Consider the following 19,430-nt stretch of genomic DNA (forward strand, 5'->3'; position numbering starts at 1 on the left):
CTGATTCTAGAAGTTTAAAGAAGTTATCTCACCAAGTTATATTAATGAGATGAGAATGTCTTAGCCATTTTGCATTTGCATACGCATAGATTTTCAAAACTCTAAATGTTTATTAATATAGTAATTAAAAATTAGTTTAGTTAATTATTATAGAACTTTCACATAAGGGAACATACCATAGCAATTTTCTCATAGATCTTCAAGTAGCTAAGTTCTCCTGAGGTAAAAAATAAATATCTATAATTAGCATCTATGTATTTTAAAAATCAAAACTATAATACTTACAATAAAATAAATCAAAACAATGCACTAGAGTGACAAGATTTTTTTGTAAAATGCAAATACACCCTGAAACTTCCTTTTTGATGTCCTTCAATTAAAACAGTTTCATCAGAACAACTTTAAATGTTTTTTCACACTTGTGCATTTTGTAGATAAAAAAAAAAAAAAAAATAATTCAAATCTTTTCTAGTTCATTTTCATGGGTAGTAAAGGATAAAAGCTAAAGCTTAGAACAAGAAGCCAAATTTTTCTTATATCTTTACTAAATTTTTTTTTTATAAAAGATGTTTACCACCTAAAAGACTATTATTAAAAATTCCATTTTTATTATCAAGGTACTCATCCATCTTAAAAAACTTCCTTTAGCGTAAATGCTATGTTAATGCAATCTATTTTTGTAACACATGAATTATACTATATGAATCTAAATTGATTATATACAAATAATATAATTTAAGAATTATAGCTAAAGAATATAGGATAAAGAATGTAATTACAGGATATAGTGTTAAACAGGTAATATCTATCACTGATATACAACAAAAATTACTAGATTGAAAAAAAGGAAAACCCAGTTTACAATAAACCATTTACAATGCGTGATGTATTTTTATTTTAATTAACTTTACAAGGTTCCAAAATTTAACAAAGTAACTTGTTACTTATAGCTAGCAAAGTACATAGTTATTAGTAAATAAAAAAAATCATTAACACTAAAATAATAAATAGAAGATAATAACATAAACATTGAACATACATAAATCACCAAAATAAAAGAAGAGAGAAAAAAATGTCAAACCAGAGGCAGATATAGTGAGAATAGTATTCTCTGCAGAAGGATGCCAACTAAATGAAGTAATTGTGCTTTTTGATGACTTAGGAACTAAAACATTTGATAAAAAGATTAATTTTTAAACTATAAAATAAATTTTAAAAAATCAGGAAATTTTTCAACTCTTACGGTGAGCAGTTCTTTCATAAATAATGCTTTCACTTTCTTCATCAATATTATGTTTATTCCCTAAAATTTATAAAAGAGTAAATTAATAACAAAAAAAAAAAGAATTTTCTTAAAAAAGAAATTGTCATTCCTTTATCTATTTAATTCAAAAGCGGAAAAAAAACAAAAAACAATTGATTATTTCTAAAATATCATTATACTACCATTTTATTTGGAACTAAAATTTGCCAACTATTTGTTAATTTTGAACTTTTTTTTTTTTGTTACCATATATACCAGTGCATAAGTCAAGCTGGTGCATCAGTCAAACTCCTACTTTTGATTGAAAAGAGTAGTTTAATACTTTATAAACTAATGCATAAGTCAAGATGTATTTTTCCTTAAATTAATATTTCAATTTTCTTGCCTTCTTAATGGAATATTTTTAACCCATTCTAAATAACTTAAAGTCTCAACTTATATACTGGTATATACAGTATATCATTTTTATCTTTTACATTTGAAAAAGAAAACACACCTGATAAATATTGTAGATCATAATAATTAACAGCTGTGCTATCCTTTTGAAGTACAGATAACATATGACCTCTAAATAACACATAAATATATAATAAATATATTTTATTATTATTATTATTATTATTATTATTATTATTATTATTATTATTATTATTATTATTATTATTATTATTATTATTATTATTATTATTATTAAATAGTAATAATGATAAAAAACCATATCCATTGCATAATTAATAAAAAAATTCTCAATTGTTAAATTTAAAACCATACATTTTTTAGATGCAACAAATTTCCTTACAAATTTTCTTACTTCAATATGATTAAAGTTTATTCTGTTTGTTTTTCAAGAAATGAACCAATGATTTATTTGCATGGAAAGGAACAGTTATTTTGTTACACTGGGTGTTAAACTTTTAAAAAACTTTTATTTCAATGAGGACTGCCACCAAAGTTTTTGTAAACTCATCTAGAAAACTTACTACACTGAAGTTTTAAATTCTAATGAATACTAATATGTGAAGTACCTTGTTGGACACCATTGTATCTTTGAGACTGGTTTGGACTGATTGATTGTTGCTAACTAATAAGCTTGTTAAGAACTTTGTTAAAATACTCTTTTATTAAACTAAGAAAGGATTGTTAATAATAATAATAATAATAAAAACTATTTCTTTATTTCAGTTTTGTTCAGAATTTAATGATAAGAAAATATTAAAATGAAGCACAGAAAAAGATACAGGTTTTTCATAATTCCGCATATCCCAAACCAGTACAGCACCCTGAATGAAAAAAATATAACAACATCAGTTCTTTCAAATGAACCAAACAACATCTTAGTGCATCAATCTTAGTAACATCTTAATACTGTGAAATAATAATTACATTAAACTGTGTTACTGGAATAATAATAATAATAATAATAATAATAATAATAATAATAATAATAATAATAATAATAATAATAATAATAATAGTAATAATAATAGTAATAATAATAATAATAATAATAATAATAATAATAATAATAATAATAATAATAATAATAATAATAATAATAATAATAATAATAATAATAATAATAATAGTAATAATAATAGTAATAATAATAATAATAATAATAATAATAATAATAATAATAATAATAATAATAATAATAATAATAATAATAATAATAGTAATAATAATAGTAATAATAATAATAATAATAATAATAATAATAATAATAATAATAATAATAATAATAATAATAATAATAATAATAATAAAACAAAAATAATAATAAAATAATAGTAATAATAAAACAATAACAATAATAAAACAATACTAATAGTAAAACAATAGTAATAATAAAACAATAATAGTAATAAAACAATAATAATAATAATAATAAAGTAATAGTAATACAATAAACTCCTGGTTATTCCAACTGGCACTTATTTGGATTTCCCGCTTATTCAAATCAATTTTCCTTCCCTGTAAATTTTTCTTAACAAACTCACGCTAACAAAAAAAGCAATCAATAATGGAAAATTTTTTTCAAAAAATTCTAAAGAATTAGTTATTTTACAAGGAAAAGACTTAAGCGGCTTCTTATTCCAAAGGTCTTCTTTTTTACTTTTTACTTCTGTTAAAATTTGAGAGTAATTTGAAATAGGTCACTTTAATAAGGATTTTCAGTTATTTGAAATTTCGGTTATTTAAAGTAAATTCTTATTTCCTTAGGAGGTTGGAATAACCAGGAGTTTACTGTAATAATGATAATAGTAATTACAATAATAACAATAATAATGATAATCATAAAAATAAAATAAAAAGTTATTACAACAACAGAACATAGTTATAAAGTAGAATTATATTAAACAATTATAGATATTATTTATTTGAAAGATCAAACCAAAATGTGTATGATTAGCTTACCCTAAAAAGGTAAACAATTGAATAATCATTTTGAAAAGAATTTAAGGACCATGCTTATTCACCTTTTCACAATTTTTCAAAAACATAAATATAATTTTTCTTTTAAAAAAATTTCTGCTTACTTTTTTAAGAAACTTATTGAATTTTCAAAATGTATGTAAAAAGTGTATGCACCTATTTAAAAATATTAATAAAAATTACAAATAAACCTCAGCAAAAGAAGCTATTCGATTTGGGTTGTGCTTATCAACACTTATTCCATTAATAGCTTTGGTTGTTGCTATTATCTTTGGGTCTGGTGCTAAAAAAAAAACACAGAAAAGAATTTTTAAAAAATTCTATAATTTCAGCCTAAAATGACTGTAGAAAAAAAAAAAATTTAAACACCTTTAGTAACATTTAAGTAACATAAAAAACCAGCAGTCCTTTTTGCTTTCTAACCTCTTATATCAAACAACCTCAACCATTTTGTTCCTTGTCCAGCAAGTAGTGTTCTAGGTTTATTAGGAAGCCATTGAATTGACACTGTAGATTCAGAAGCACCTAATGAAAATGAGGAAATTATACAACCAAAGAGTTTAATTGTGTCATATTACATATTAAAACAGTTTTAAACATATAACATGGTTCAAATAAATACTTTTTTGAACTAAAGCATAGTCAACGTTTAATTGAGCAATATTCAAAGGTAAATCAAATTGGAATTATGAAGAAGTAATAAAATTTTTTTATTTGCAATACAGCAAATACAAAATTGTTTGATAGATGTGTATTATTATAGATTTATAGCCTTCATAACTGCTATTTTAAAGAACATGCTTAAAATGAGTAAACAATTAAGAACCACTTTTCTCAGTTATTTTCTTCAAAATTTTTATCAAAGTATTCCTAAATGTAGGAATTGTCTCACAGTTTTTGCTCAACTGTTTGTATTTTCTCTTACACAATGTCCAGAAATGTTCTGTTGGTCTTTGGTTAGGTACAGCTGGAGCATTTATCTCCTTGTTCACATAGTAAATTTTTTTAATCATTAAGATAATTTTTTTGATTATGAAGATATTTACACACATTTCATGCATAATGTGAGCTAGCTATATCCAGTTTAGAATGTAACATCATGATTTTGCTTCAGTTTTTTTATAAATGGAACTAGATTCTTTATACATTCTTCAAGGTAAACAACTGCTTTATCATTCCAGATATGATTTAAGGTTCAGAGACTTGACCACTGGAAAATTGTTTGCTACACAAAACAATTATCATAGAATTCCAACTTTCTCTTTGTTTTGTTTTAATATCAACTTCACAATACCAACAGTACTTAAGTATCTGAGATGGTTAGTAAATTTGATTACTGAATCACCACACTTGTTATTTGAAATTCTATGTTTATAGGCTGTTAAACATTCACTAATGTTTGGCTTTTGAATGTAATAGTTCTTCTTTGGCATTTTAACAGTTAACACAGATTATTATGGACCTGAATTCTTTGAGCACTAAACTTTACTAGCATCAGCATTATGTTTCAATATTTGTTAATTGCTCTCTTTTTACATCTTTCACCTTCAAATTTTTTGATTGTTGACTCTCTTGATTATTGTTCTTGATTATCATTCAAAGTTAATGTAAAGGGAATTCTTCCAAAATGAAAAACTCTTTTTGTATCATCTTTGCATTTTTTTGACTTCATGTGAATTGTGATTGTAAAACCAGGTATAAACAAATTGAATAAGTAGAACTTCTTAAATCAATAAATAAATTAGTAAACTTAAGAGCTATTTGAAAACTACACAATGAAACCTTGACCACATTTTATGTTAAAATAAGTGTAAATCAACAGTTACAACAGTAATAATAAAAACAATTAACTAAAAAATTTGAATTAACAGGAATTTACCATGTTCAAATACTGGCTTTTTAGATAAACCAAAAGATCTATGATACAAATAGTAAACATTCTAATTTTTTATTTATATTTAATTGATACAAATTATAATTAACTTGTAAGTTACAGAAAACAGAAACATTTACAAAGGGGTTTTTTTTCCCCAAATTTATGGTAAAAACCAATTAAAATTGCTTCATAAAAAAATTACTTTTATAATTGTTATAAATATTTAAAAAGTATAAATATATATGATCAACATTTTAAACATAATCTTTACCTTGAATCATAACCAGGTGATTGAGTGATCACTAAAAATAAAAGCATATTTTCAATTGAAAACAAATCAAAAGACAGATTGTTTAACTAAAAAAAAATAATAAGGTAAATAAAATACATATTTCCCAAAATGCTTGTAAAAAAATTGTTTAAAATGTAAGCTTTTTACTAAAACTCACACAACTTCCCTAGCATTTAATGAGGTCATATCAGTGATGTAGTAACAAAATGGTCTAATAATACATTTTTTATTAATGTGTAGATGGCACTATTTAGTACTGTCAATAACTTAAGCAGATTAAGAAAAGTGTTAGCAAATTGAAAAAAGTGTGGGAATTGTTTAGAAAATGTTTTTCTAATATAATATCTGCTTTGAAATTTTTGAATACAAAAAATTGTAAAAATTTTAGTAATTTTATCAATATGTTTAATTACAAAGTATATTTTTAATAAAGCTAAAAAGTGTGTATTACAGAGTGGTGTATAAAAAAAAAAGGAGATGAATTTAGATCTAAATTAAACTTGTCATATCCAGTAGAAACTTTAAATTAATTGAGCTGTAGACAATACTTTAATTCTCAAATTGAGTAACAAACATACTTTAATACTAAACTATGGATTTGAACTTTTTAGGTTTTGTTAAATTTTAGTTTTGACTTAAGGATTTAAATGCAATTCAAAGTTACCTGTAGTATGGCCTAGTTTCAGGCTATTAGAAAATTATGTGACTTTACATTCTTGCATTTACTTTTATTGAGATAATTTCACCCTTCTTAAAAATATCAAATAACTTAAAGAAATTCAAGTATTTTACCAAATAAATATCATCATACTACATAAACTATAAACATTTTTTTAAGGTAATTTTTTGACTTCAAAGTATATATATAGATAATCAGATATACTTATCAACTTTTTGAATTATCAAGTTTGAGCCTTATTTATCTGATGACAAAAAAATATTTGAACAAAAGAAAACCTATACCTGATTTTGCTTCTACATCCCAAACAAGTAAAGAGTTATCATAACGAACTTTATCTAAACCAACAGCTAGCTAAATAATAAGATACAAATGAGTTAAAATAGCTTTTTTATGCAAAAGATGTAAAAATAACTTTAGGGATATGATACTTTATGGAAAAAAAAGGTTCTTGTTTGTGTTAACAAAAATCAAAGTAATATCTTAAGCAAAAAAATTACCAAATTAGTTTCTTGTTCATTCCATGCAAGCTCATGGCATGTTCTTTCAGCTTTTGGAGCTATTAATTTAAAATATAAAATTAAATGCATTCAGTTTTAAAGGCATGAAAAAATAAAATCTAAAAAACTCAGAGCAAATTTTACCAAAATCTTGGTTAAATGCTAATCCAGTGTTAGAAGGGACTGCATCACCTATGCTAATAAACAAAACAGCAGATAAATCTTCAATCCATTACTATTAATCATGATGTCTTCTTTAAGAAATAAAACTTATTGAAACTAATATTTAAAGCCTCTTACTTCAACAATGATACTCGTCCATTTGAGGAACCAACTGCAAGAACACAATAGTCTGCCAAGTTCTTCTGTGGACACCATGCTACAGACTAAAAAAGCTGTAGGTTTTATAATTTTTCTTATGGTCAATGGGTACAATGTGCAACTTAAAATGCTGCAAAGAAAGTAACAGCTAACAGTGTGTAAGACATAGTAATAATAAAAAAGACTTTGTTAGAACAGAAAAAACAATAAAAAAAAGTGCTGATTGAGTTTCTTAAGAGTAATACTAAAAGAAAATTAGAATAAAGGTTCATCAACTTCTTATATTATTTTATATTATGCTTACTATTTATTATTATTCTTATCTTAGAAAAAGATCATTATGCTACCTAGGATTAGATTATCTTTATTTCCTAATCAAATGCATTTTCATAGTGATTACTACTAGCAATTCCTTAATTAAATAATATCAAACACTTTACACACAGAAGTTCATTAAATGCAAGGTAAATGACTATTATTAATAAATGTACTTGGAAAAAAATTTGTTTGCAAAAAAAGAGTAATTACTTAAAGTTTAGACCCTTGATTACATTCTCTCTTATTTTTCACTTTTAACAAAAAAAAAAAAAAAAAAAAAAAAAAAAAAAAAAAGAAATTGCTCTGAAAATTGTATTGGCCCTTATTTATATAGATCATATGTATGTGCATGTGTGTATGTCTATTTATATATGTCTATGTATGTATGTATGTATGTATGTATGTATGTATGTATGTATGTATGTATGTATGTATGTATGTATGTATGTATGTATGTATGTATGTATGTATGTATGTATGTATGTATGTATGTATGTATGTATGTATGTATGTATGTATTTATGCATGTATGCATGTATGCATGTATGTGCGTGTATATAGTTTGTTTTGCTTTCCTTAAAAAAATTCATTACCTTGACAGAAGAAAATTCTGAACAGTCAGCTATAGGATACACAAGGATATCCTCAGTAATGTAAACTACGACAAGAAACAAAAAAAAAGTTTAAAACTTTCAAAAATTGAGTGGTCAAAAATTTTGGTATTATTCTGAACAACTTTTCATGGGCAACTTTTCATGGGCAACATTTCCAGTATTCTAAGGAGGTAAAAATTATCATTTAAACTCTCAGCGTCATTTACACAAAAAGGAAGGAATGGACTGTCAACACAAAAAAAAATCACTGAGAAAGTCTCGAGAAAAATAAAATTCCAAAACCAACTTTTTGGGAATGGTTGCAGATAATGCCACTGCAATGGTAAAAATAGTGCATGATTTAATAAAGAATATGAATGATCATGATTACAGATCTGATTGTTAAATGTTTGTTAAACTTCTGCCTGATAGAGTAGATCAAATCATCCAAATTAGTATAAATAATTGATTAACACACAAGAGGTCAACTGCATTCAACACACTTGAGAACCTGCTAAAGGTTAGGCTGAGATATGGTACTTAAATAAATATTGACTAATAAAATATCTAGTTAAATATGGGTTGATTCAACATAAATAAAATACTTTAATAAATCTAATTGTTAAATTCTCAAATTGATTGCTGTTTTATATTTTTAATAAATTGCAAACATTCCAATTTAAATAACTAGAGTAAAAAACATTCAAATTATAACTTATACTATTAATATAACTGTTCATTTCCTCTTTTTTTCAACAGAACAAAAATGTGATTAATAGTTTCACTAAAGACCTGAGAGATTCTGTCATCTTATAGATACATATAATACAGAATTTTACTCTAAAAGACAGTTCCAATTGAATTTTTAAATTAAAGAATTCAGATTGCCTAATAAGCACTAAATGATTTAAAATAAATTTTGAAACTTTATTGCAAAAAACATTTTGAAAATAACCCAATCTACTTTGCACTGCTTTCAGGAAAGTCAAAAAAATTGAAAATCAGACAATAAACCAAAAACATAAATTTGTTCATTCAAACTCTGGACAGTTTTACTGCTTCTAAGTTTTACTAGGTTCTAATTCATTGATTAAAAGCTGACTCAGAAGATGAAGAGTTTGTTATGGAGTTTAGTTGAAGTTGATAATCAAAAGCTACATAGAGTTCTGAAGAACTAAAAAATTAAAGCAACCTAACTTATTATATGCAAGTATAAAAACAAATATTGATTCAGAAGCTGATGTTCTTAGTGTAACTTTATGCACTTGCCCAATTATGCTAAGGTATAATATTAACTTTTGCTTTTGATGGTCCTCAATTATCAACTGTCACTGACTGCCAGTACCACACCTATTCAAAAGATACCAAATACATTGACAATAATATAAATATAGTATTTTAAATGTTTTTGCTTATATTAAGTGAAAAGTAGTGAAGGTTTTTACAATAAAAATTCTTTATTAGTTTCCTAAGATGGAAATAAATTCTTTTAACATAGTGTACTATTCTTTTTAGTTTCTTTTTTCCACTTGACTCATAAAGTCTTGAAGATACCAAACTTTTTTTTGTTGTTAAAGTTTTTTTTAACCATGGAAAAAATCTATTTACAGTTATTTGTGAACCTGCACAATTACCTGTAACTCTCTTAAAAAAGACGGTACCATTTTCAAAAAAATCAGATGCCTTAATGATACTGAGATAAAAAGAAAATGGCTGTCATGGATAAATTATTGGGAAGTTAGGTCAAATTTTTGGTTAGTCATAGAACATTTTATGCTTGTGACCTAAAATTTGTCTTTTTTTTTTTATTCTTGATGTAAGTAAGAACAAATACAAAAATAAATAAATATTTTATCATGCGTAGAGAAACAATATGATTTCATTTATAACTGGTGAAAATTGTACATGACATATTTGAGACAAATGTTTTATCATTTATGAAATGTAGGAAATGAACTACCTATTATGACACAAAAATATTTTATATTGCAATTTTAAACAAAATATATAAATTAGTAATTGTAACTTGAAAATTGTTTTTCAAACTTGTTAAAATAATGAAGTTAATGCTATTGCTAATAATGCTATTAGCTAATCTAGTTTTAAAAAATCTTCTAAAATTAAATTTAAAAAATATTGCATTGTTTATTAAATACTGTATTGCATTTGTTTACATTGCATTGTGTTTACTAAACACTACTACAAAACACTCTATGCTTTTTTATAGGCTTCCCATTCTTTGTTGCAACAGGTTAAGATTTAAACCATTTTATGGATTGATAAATGGAAATTAAAAAAAAAGTAAAACTTTAGAGTTATCATAAAACAATATTCAGAAAGAGAATGTAGTTTTTTAAGGAAAAAAGATTTTAAGACATAAATAACTGATTTAAAACAGATTTAAGACATAAATAACTGATTTATTTACAAGATTTCCACAGTACTGCCATAAAGTTTTACATTTCTCTAATGCAAAATATGACATTTTTACAAATTTTTGAAAAAACATAAAAATGAGAATACTTAAACAGTATAAGTTTTTTAAACAAAACACAATTTACCAGATTTATTATGAGTGGATTGAAGTAAGCAATCCTGTAAAAGAAAAGAATGCTATATTATCAGTAAATCTATAATAGTTCTCATATACAAAGAAAAATACAAAATTTTTTTCATTTTCAATACATGAATATAAACATAAATATATACATATATAAACTATTTTTTATTATATATGTTTATTATCACTATCATTGTTATTATTACACATTTTATTATGTATATTATTTACTTTATATACTATGTATAATAATTTTAGATATTATGTTAAATTGTTATATCCATATGTGTATGTACCTGTGTGTAATACCATTTTATTTTTATTTAAATGTCAATAAGTTAATCTTCTGCTAAAGAAATTAATACCACTCACAAAAGGCAATGTATTTCTGATTTAATTTTTTTTTTAAAATTAGAAATAAATTGCCTTCTGTGAGCTGTATTAATTTCTTACAAGATATATTTTGTTTAAAAAATCTAACTTACATCATCACTACTGAAGACACTATACAATACAACATCTGAGTTTATGTCACTGGTATTATACTTAATAAACTTGTTTGGATTATTTGGTGACCAAAGTACTTCCCAAGATTGTCTAGACATTTTTATTAGTTATCTAACATGTCATATCTTATAAAATATATGATACATATTATAATCCCCTATTAGATAATTTTTAGACATGCCATACTTTTTAAAATATATGGTTCATATTACAATGCCATATTAGATACTTTTTAGAAGGAAAACACCATGCAATAATGGTTAAGGTAAAGCTTCTTAGCTATTTAAGGTCTCTCATTAGATAACCTAATAATAAATCATAAGTTAATTTGTTTAAAATGACATCAAAAAAGCATTCCTGGTGTTGAGAATTATTTAAATTTTTAAAATCAAATTCCTTTATTAAATCAAATGTCGCGATGTTTCTTCTACAACTGCAAGACGTAGGAAATTTGGGTTTGTTTCTGTTTCCAGTTATTTATTTTACCAGCGCACGTGCCATTTTGTTTTTACTTGCTTCAAACGGTAGCCGAGCGCAATCACTAGAATTCACGGATTGACACATGAATATTTAGAGGGACGAAATTTTATGAATATTTAGAGGGACGAGTTTTAGATCTTATGTAAAATAGCAAATAACACTGTCTATGTACCAAAGCTATGTGTATTTTTTAATCCTCATACAGTATTATATCTGGGTCCTCTAAAAGATTAAGGATTTCAGTTGGCAATTAATACTTTTGTCTTACAGGTAATGGTCTGATTTTACAAAATCTGAAGGTATAAACAAAATTTTCATAGGCTATTTTTTGGTTTGTTTTCCAGCCATTTTTCGGGTGCTTTGTTTTCTGTAAAACCTCACATCTTTGTGGCGACTTTCTTATGAGTCTTCTCCTACCATTTGGTAACAAAAAGTTTTTGATTATACCCTTGTCGTGTATAAACACTTTATGGACTGTTGGTGTCACAGGATGTTACCTATAAAACTCTCTATAATGAACAGTAGTTTCTTTTTGTAAGGGGAACTCAGTGTTTTTGAAATGACGCTGAATCTCTCTATTAGAGTTTTATCTATTCCAGTAATATTCTAGCACCTCCCCTAGCAATTTAAACAAATAGGAATATGGTATCCTGTTTTCAGGTCATATTAGAAAACTTTATGTATCTAAACAACTTTCAATAGAAAAAAAGAGAAAGAATATATATATATATATATATATATATATATATATATATATATATATATATATATATATATATATATATATATATATATATATATATATATTAGGGGTGTCCACTATGCAAAAAATTTTTAAAACCACCCAAATTGAATTTTTTCCCATTCTAGTGTTTGTGTATAATGTAAAAAATTTTTTTATCAAATTTTAATAACTATTTTAGAGCCCCCTCAGAGCCCCTAAAGACAAGCCCCAATTTCCTGTTTAAAACAGTATCTTTTTTAGTTAAAACACAGAGAAATAATTATTGTGAATCTCATTTTTCAAGTATTTAGAAATTAAATCACAGAACTCAAGCCAAAAAAAAGCAGCTTGCATAATATATGTTAAATTATCCAGTTTAACCAAGCTAGTTCTGCATTTTTGGTTAACAGTTATAGTCAAAGTATCAGACGGGAACCCCAAAACTAAAATTAAGACTGTCTTTCTCAATGTTATTAATGTTGTTTCATTGTCCAAGAGTTTTTTTGCCAAAATCAGGATATTGCTGCCTGTGATTTTCAACGCCCTGTAGCAACCATTCTCTTTGTTCTGGATCACTGGTTATGATGGTGACAAATTCTGAAATCAGTTTAACTCCTCTTTCTGCGGTATCATTTACAACTTTTACCGTACGAACAAATTTTTCAGCTTCTTTGTATCCTGGTTGCTTTGTCCACTGTTCAATTGGTTTAGCAAGCCAATCTGTATTGATGCCAAGAATGCTGAACAATGAGTGAAATTCAGGTCCCAGAAGATTTGACAAACCTGTTTGACAAGTGATTTGACGAAAAACTGGCTTACCAAGACGAAAATTTTCGGGTACTGGAATTTATAAGAGTTTGGCTGCCATATCTTTTTTCACAGTGGAACTAACATGTTTGCTGAAGAAAGCAAATGGAACTACCTCTTCTGTCAAATACCATCGGTGATTGGTTATTTTTAGAAAGAATGACATCAGCAACTTCCTTGTCTATTTCTTTGTAGTCCATCATGTCGTGGATGAATTGCAGGTCATTCATAGGTGCATCAGCACCAATGCTAGCTTTTGTCCAAGCTGGTGTGTGGAAAAGAGAAAGATATCTGTTCATTCTAAAAAGTTTGGTCGTCATCCTCTGATCATAAGGCAAGTGTTTAGAAAACATGAACATTTTGTTCGCATAAATGTTACATGCCATCCACCGAGCTTGGTGGATGGCATGTAACATTTATGGTGGAGTTTGCCCAAAGATAATCAGTGTGTTCTCAGCACATTCACAATAGTCATCTCTTGGAAATGTTGCAGCATCTTCCTTTGCAAGTAGATGTGTCAAATGCTGTTTGGTCTGTTCTTTGAGGTTTTTCAACCAGGTGCCTTTAACAGCTAAAGTTTCGATTGGCAACTATTTATTCAATGCTGGCCAAGCAGTTTTAAATTCAGCAAAGAATTTATTCTCTGGACCAAAAATGTTTCCAAATAATTTCTTCCAAACTGCTCCGACAAACATTTCAAAAATGTGATGTCGACAGGCAAGATAGGGAAGTTTTTGACCTAAGTTTTCTTCAATCAATTTAGCAGCACCATTGTGGATCCCACTATTACTAGCAGTGGTATCAAATACCAATGCCACAACATTGTCGCTTAGATCCCAAGCTTCTAGGAGATCCAATGTTGCATTTGCTTGAGTCTCTCCTTTCGAATCAACGAGAACGGGAACACCAAGCAATTTTCCCTCACTGTATTCTGGAGCACCCGACACAAGCACAGCTAACTGTTCATGTTGCACGACTAGTATGTCTTTTATCAATTTTCCGTCCCAGTGAAGGGCACCAAACTGGGGTGGGATGAGCCTCACATCTATTCATTGGAGGTTCATAATTCAAGTCCCACCCTAAACCGATATCTACTTCAGCAACAGCAATATTTTCATTAATATTCTGTTCTTCGTCATTAACTTTCCTCATCATCCTGATCATCCTGTCTACCTTCTTTTTCTACTCTTTCTTTTTCTTCATCTCTAAGTATGGTTTTCCGATTATATCTGACTTCTTTCATTTTTGCTTTAATCTCAAAGATTTTGTCATGCCCGTCCATGGTCGCCTTTCTGTCTTTTTTTTTATCTAAATAGAATACAACATCATCATCTTTCTTTTGGGCAGTCAGTAGCCTGGATTTCATGATTTCCTGTATGGCATCAGGTGATCCAATATCAAAAAGACTATCCAACTTGGCCAAGAAGTTAACACGTTTTCCGCCAGCATCACTTTCGCGATTCTTGTTCTTCAACAAGCGGTTCCACTCATTCTAGAGACACATAAGATCCAACACCGAATTTTGTCTTGTCTTTGACTTGATGCGTGCCATGTTCCAGAAGGTTACAACAGCGTCGATTACTATACAGCCAATTTCTTGATTTGTTACATGATTTCGGACATTTTCTTCATCGCGTCGTAAAAAAAGAAAAAATTTCAAAACCTGTCTGCAATCGGGTAGTTTGGAACCAGTTATTGATGGTGATGGGTGTCCAATTAACCAAAGGTTAGTAGAGGCACGAGTAACAGGTCTTGTTGTTGATGATGATGACGACGGTGAAGGCTGGTCGGTTGTGTCTGATAAACAACTGGAACTGGTTGGCAAAGACTTGAGTTCAGTTTCTACAACTTTACCACTTCTTGTCAACATTTCAGTTTTAATTTATTTAACTAAAACAGGAAACAGCAAAATAATTATAATAGTCAATATTACATATTAAATTGTGTCAATATCATAATATTAATTTGCTTGTTTATGAAATTTGTAATCAATGCAAAAATGTGCTACTGTTTTAACCCATTCGTGCCATCTCTATAAATTGTAAAATGTAACAAAAAACTCAGGCACTAATGGGTTAAACAGGAAATTAGGGCTTATCTTTAGGGGATTTGAGGGGGCTCTAGAATAGTCATTAAAATTTAGTAAAACTTTTTTTGTACACTGTACACAAACACTAGAATGGGAAAAAATTAAATTTGGGTGGTTTTGAAAATTTTTTGCATAGTGGACACCCCTCACACACACACACAGACACACACACACACACACACACACACACACACACACACACACACACACACACACACACACATATGTATATAGTAAATTGTTTTGTTTTTTTTTAATTCTGTTTTTTTTTTCTTTCATCAATTTGGTAATTAGGAACAGAATTTGTTATTTTGAAGGGAATGTCAAAAAACGCACATTACCTTTACTTCATGTTTTATGGGAAAGAATCAATTTGGAAATTGACCAGGGGTTATGTAATTGTTTAGGGCAATTCAAAACTTTTTTTTTTCTTGTTAAGTAACGCGTAAATACAATAGAAAGAATAAAATACATAATACAATATTGAAAATTTTTAATCTGAAACTTTTGATTTTTTTAGTGCTTTGCCTCCTAGTGAAGTCAGAATAAAGTAATTTTAAACATTTCTTGTCAAATAAAGGACAGTTTAAAGTTAAAAATTTCCATCTCCTTAATGTGGAAGACATTTCCTAGGCTAAAAAGGTTGTAAATATATTAGGGAGACAGGGGATAGTTTGCTACAGTTTTGTTTTTTGAGCTCTGTGCATTTCTGGGTAAAATGGGGATTTGTAGGCTATTTTGTGAGCAAAATGGCCTACAAATCCCCAAAAACGCGAAATATTGAAAAACACAATATGCGACTGGTTAAAGTGAATCATAAAACACTTAAATTTATTAAATTTTACTTGTAGCTAATGTTTTTGCTTTTTGAAATTGAAAAAGTAATAGTTACTAAAGCTACAAAATTAGTAAAAAAAAACAACACAAAATTCACAGTGTTATAAAATGGGTTCTAACCTTGACTTTCTGACCCGAGAAAACCCTTTTGTGGAATGATAGCCCACACTATGGGGATCACTTGGATATAAGTATTAAAATCAGATTACAACGTCCTGGCAAGTTATTGATGTTTAAATTTTCTGAATTTATTGATTACACACACATTCGAAATGACAGCTTGTTTTTCATTTTTACAGTAAGATATAATTTTAAATTCAAGTAAACAAACATACTGTAGCATAAAGAGCATTATGTTTTATGAAAACATAAAAAAAAGTTGAAAAATTAAAAGATATCAAGAAGATAAGCTTCCTTTATTACCAAACAAATATAATATTTTTTTATTCTTCTGTTTTTCTGTTTAACTTTTCATAAAAATTATTTTTAACTGTGAAAATAAGACAGTTTTTGAATTTCGGGAAAATTTCGGGAAAATAAAAATTTCGGGAAAAGGCATGATTTATTTACTTTATTCACGAGAGCAAAACTGCGCACATCTAATTTTACAAAGAAATGCCGAATACAGCAAAAAACCTCCAAGACTGCAGGAAAACTGTCTGTTTTCTTTGCTTCAGTAAATGTCAGAGGGAACTGACACCTTTCCTAAAAGAAAAATGCCAAACAATACTCAATGAGAGGATCGATTTTAGTAATGACAAAGTTCCACTTGGAATTTGTGAAAAGTGTCGTTCTTGTTTAAGAAGAAAGAATTCTGGAGAACACATCAATCTCCCATCACTTTACAATTTTGAGACTATAAAAATTCGACCTCAAACTAGAGACACACAATCTGACTGTTTGATTTGTTCTGTTGGAAAACTGAGAAATAATGGTCAACAGAAAACTCAGCTTTTGCAGAGCTCAGCACAAAATACTCCATCTTCAACTGTCCAAAATCGATGCTCTGACTGTTTTTCAATTATTGGAAAAGGATTACCTCATCATTGCACAAAGGGCACTTTTCGAAATAACCTTGTTGCTGTTGCAACCAAGGATCCTGTTGCATCTGAACGAGTTGCTGCTCTTGTTGTTTCAAGTAAGGATTCTTCTCCACATGGCACTGTTCGATTGAGTCAACCACAAGGTGGAAGAATGCTTCCAATAATGCCAGGTAAAAGTTTAACTTTCATGAAAAGATATTTTAGAAATTTCGAAATTAAACAATATCTGCATTTATTTTAGGTTCCTCATCAGCTAGAAAACTATTTCCTCCAAACCCATCAATTAGTATAAAAGAACTTGTTCAAGTTCAGGCAAACACAGGGCTTTCAAACAATGGCATCAAGAGACTAGCTGCTACAATTAATCAGTCAACTTCACAACATATTGTTGAGAAAAACTATGCTGTAAAATTTGATGCAGTTAGTAAGCAGCTTTCTCACCATTTCACGAGTTCATTGATTAAAGATCATGCTGGATGTGGAAGGACTGTCATTCATTGCAAGGACTTCAAAGAGCTTAAAAATGAACTCATTTCTATGAGAAGCACATCAAACAATCATATTGTGAAAGTTGGAATTGACGGTGGGGGAGGATTCCTGAAAGTAAGCCTTGGAATTATTGAATTAAATCGTGAACCTAACACTCCCCCAGCAAAACTCAATTGCACAAACAAGTTTTTCAAGGACACTGGAGTTAAGCGGCAACTTATTATTGCTGTCTCTGAGGACCTGCAAGAAAACAACTCAAATGTGTCTAAAATTTTCGAATTGATCAATATGAGAGACCAAGATTTTGTTTTGTCCTGTGACCTAAAACTGGCAAATATAATTTGTGGTCTCCAAGCACACTCAAGTGCACACCCCTGCACCTGGTGTGAGTCAAGTGCAACGGACCTTTTAAATCAAGGAAAATTAAGAACTTTCCAATCTCTTGATCAGAATGTCTCACTTTTCAATGCAGCAGGATCAAACATCAAAAGAGCTCGTGATTACATGAATGTTGTTTATTCTCCTGTATTTGATCTTGCTGGTGGCACATTAGTTTTGGACTTCATACCGCCAATGGAGTTGCATCTCCTTATTGGTGTTTTCAATTATCTCTTTGCTGCCCTACTAAAAGTTTTCCCTCAAGGAACTCTTTAGACTGATTCACTGCACATTAAACAACAGCCTTATCATGTAGGGCATTTTGCAGGAAATGAGTGCAGGAAGCTGCTAAAAAATATTGATCTTCTTCAATCTATTGTCGAGAAACACTCATGCTATGCTGCAATACCATTAGTTGATGTATTTCGAAAATTCAATGCAGTAGTGTCTGCCTGTTTTGGATGCGTTCTTGATCCAAGTTATGTACAAAAAATTGAAGCTTTCAGAGTGGCTTATGTGGCACTACAAAATGTTTCTGTGACACTCAAGGTTCATGCTGTATTTTTTCATGTGAAAGATTTCATTGACAAACACGGCCAAGCTCTCGGACTTTACTCAGAACAAGCAACAGAGGCAATGCATCACAACTTTCAAGTGCATTGGCAAAGGTACAAACGACCTAACCATCATCCTGAATACAGTAAAAAGTTGCAATGCTGCCTTGTGGACTTTAATAGTAAACATTGCTTGTGAAAAGAGCCATTTTAGAATGATTTTTTCTTGTATTAGAATATTTATTTTAAAGCATAATTTTCATTTTAGATACACGATAAACTCTCAGAATATGTCTTTTTGTTTCCCTAGTTCATATTTATTGGAATAACCTATATTTTGTACTATATTCTGTCGGTTTTTGACGGAAAATTCGAAAATTATGGTTTGTCGGTTAAAACTGAAATTTGGCTTCTAAAAAAAAAAAAAAAAAAAATCTTGTCGGTAAAATTTGTTTTTTTCATTTTCACCCCCCCCCCCCACCCCCACGTCTTTGTCGTTCGGTACGGCCCTGTCAATAACTTGCTAGGACGTTGTAATCTGATTTTAATACTTATATCCAAGTGATCCCCATAGTGTGGGCTATCATTCCACAAAAGGGTTTTCTCGGGTCAGAAAGTCAAGGTTAGAACCCATTTTATAACACTGTGAATTCGTTATAACTTACGCGCATGCGCTTATAGCC

General features: G+C 28.3%; 1 protein-coding gene and 1 pseudogene across 2 annotated transcripts in view; one reads left to right on the forward strand and one right to left on the reverse strand.

Annotated features, from left to right (window-relative positions):
• The window catches only part of LOC145190059 (GATOR2 complex protein MIOS-like), a 25,685-nt gene extending 13,825 nt beyond the window's left edge, over positions 1 to 11,860 (reverse strand). Inside the window, exons 1-17 of the mRNA XM_090089730.1 lie at positions 11,325 to 11,860; positions 10,841 to 10,874; positions 8,280 to 8,344; positions 7,348 to 7,433; positions 7,192 to 7,244; positions 7,048 to 7,106; positions 6,832 to 6,901; positions 5,848 to 5,878; positions 5,580 to 5,617; positions 4,124 to 4,225; positions 3,892 to 3,983; positions 2,503 to 2,544; positions 2,290 to 2,345; positions 1,761 to 1,831; positions 1,244 to 1,303; positions 1,082 to 1,165; positions 177 to 217 (exon numbers count right to left, since the gene is read on the reverse strand). Coding sequence (XP_089945856.1) covers positions 177 to 217; positions 1,082 to 1,165; positions 1,244 to 1,303; positions 1,761 to 1,831; positions 2,290 to 2,345; positions 2,503 to 2,544; positions 3,892 to 3,983; positions 4,124 to 4,225; positions 5,580 to 5,617; positions 5,848 to 5,878; positions 6,832 to 6,901; positions 7,048 to 7,106; positions 7,192 to 7,244; positions 7,348 to 7,433; positions 8,280 to 8,344; positions 10,841 to 10,874; positions 11,325 to 11,444 — 1,104 coding nt within the window. The 5' untranslated portion in view covers positions 11,445 to 11,860. The remainder of the gene's footprint in view (positions 1 to 176; positions 218 to 1,081; positions 1,166 to 1,243; positions 1,304 to 1,760; positions 1,832 to 2,289; positions 2,346 to 2,502; positions 2,545 to 3,891; positions 3,984 to 4,123; positions 4,226 to 5,579; positions 5,618 to 5,847; positions 5,879 to 6,831; positions 6,902 to 7,047; positions 7,107 to 7,191; positions 7,245 to 7,347; positions 7,434 to 8,279; positions 8,345 to 10,840; positions 10,875 to 11,324) is intronic.
• Positions 11,861 to 16,772: 4,912 nt separating this feature from the next.
• On the forward strand, positions 16,773 to 19,033 carry LOC145188693 (uncharacterized; annotated as a pseudogene). Its single transcript, XR_016453577.1, has 2 exons — positions 16,773 to 17,496; positions 17,568 to 19,033. The product of XR_016453577.1 is annotated as an uncharacterized LOC145188693 (transcript).
• The last annotated feature ends 397 nt before the right edge of the window (positions 19,034 to 19,430 follow it).

Source organism: Hydra viridissima, unplaced genomic scaffold (assembly GCF_058129835.1).
Source record: "Hydra viridissima isolate aposymbiotic clone 2 unplaced genomic scaffold, HvirCarnegie_v1 scaffold_6, whole genome shotgun sequence".
In the NCBI taxonomy this organism is placed as follows: Eukaryota; Metazoa; Cnidaria; class Hydrozoa; order Anthoathecata; family Hydridae; genus Hydra; species Hydra viridissima.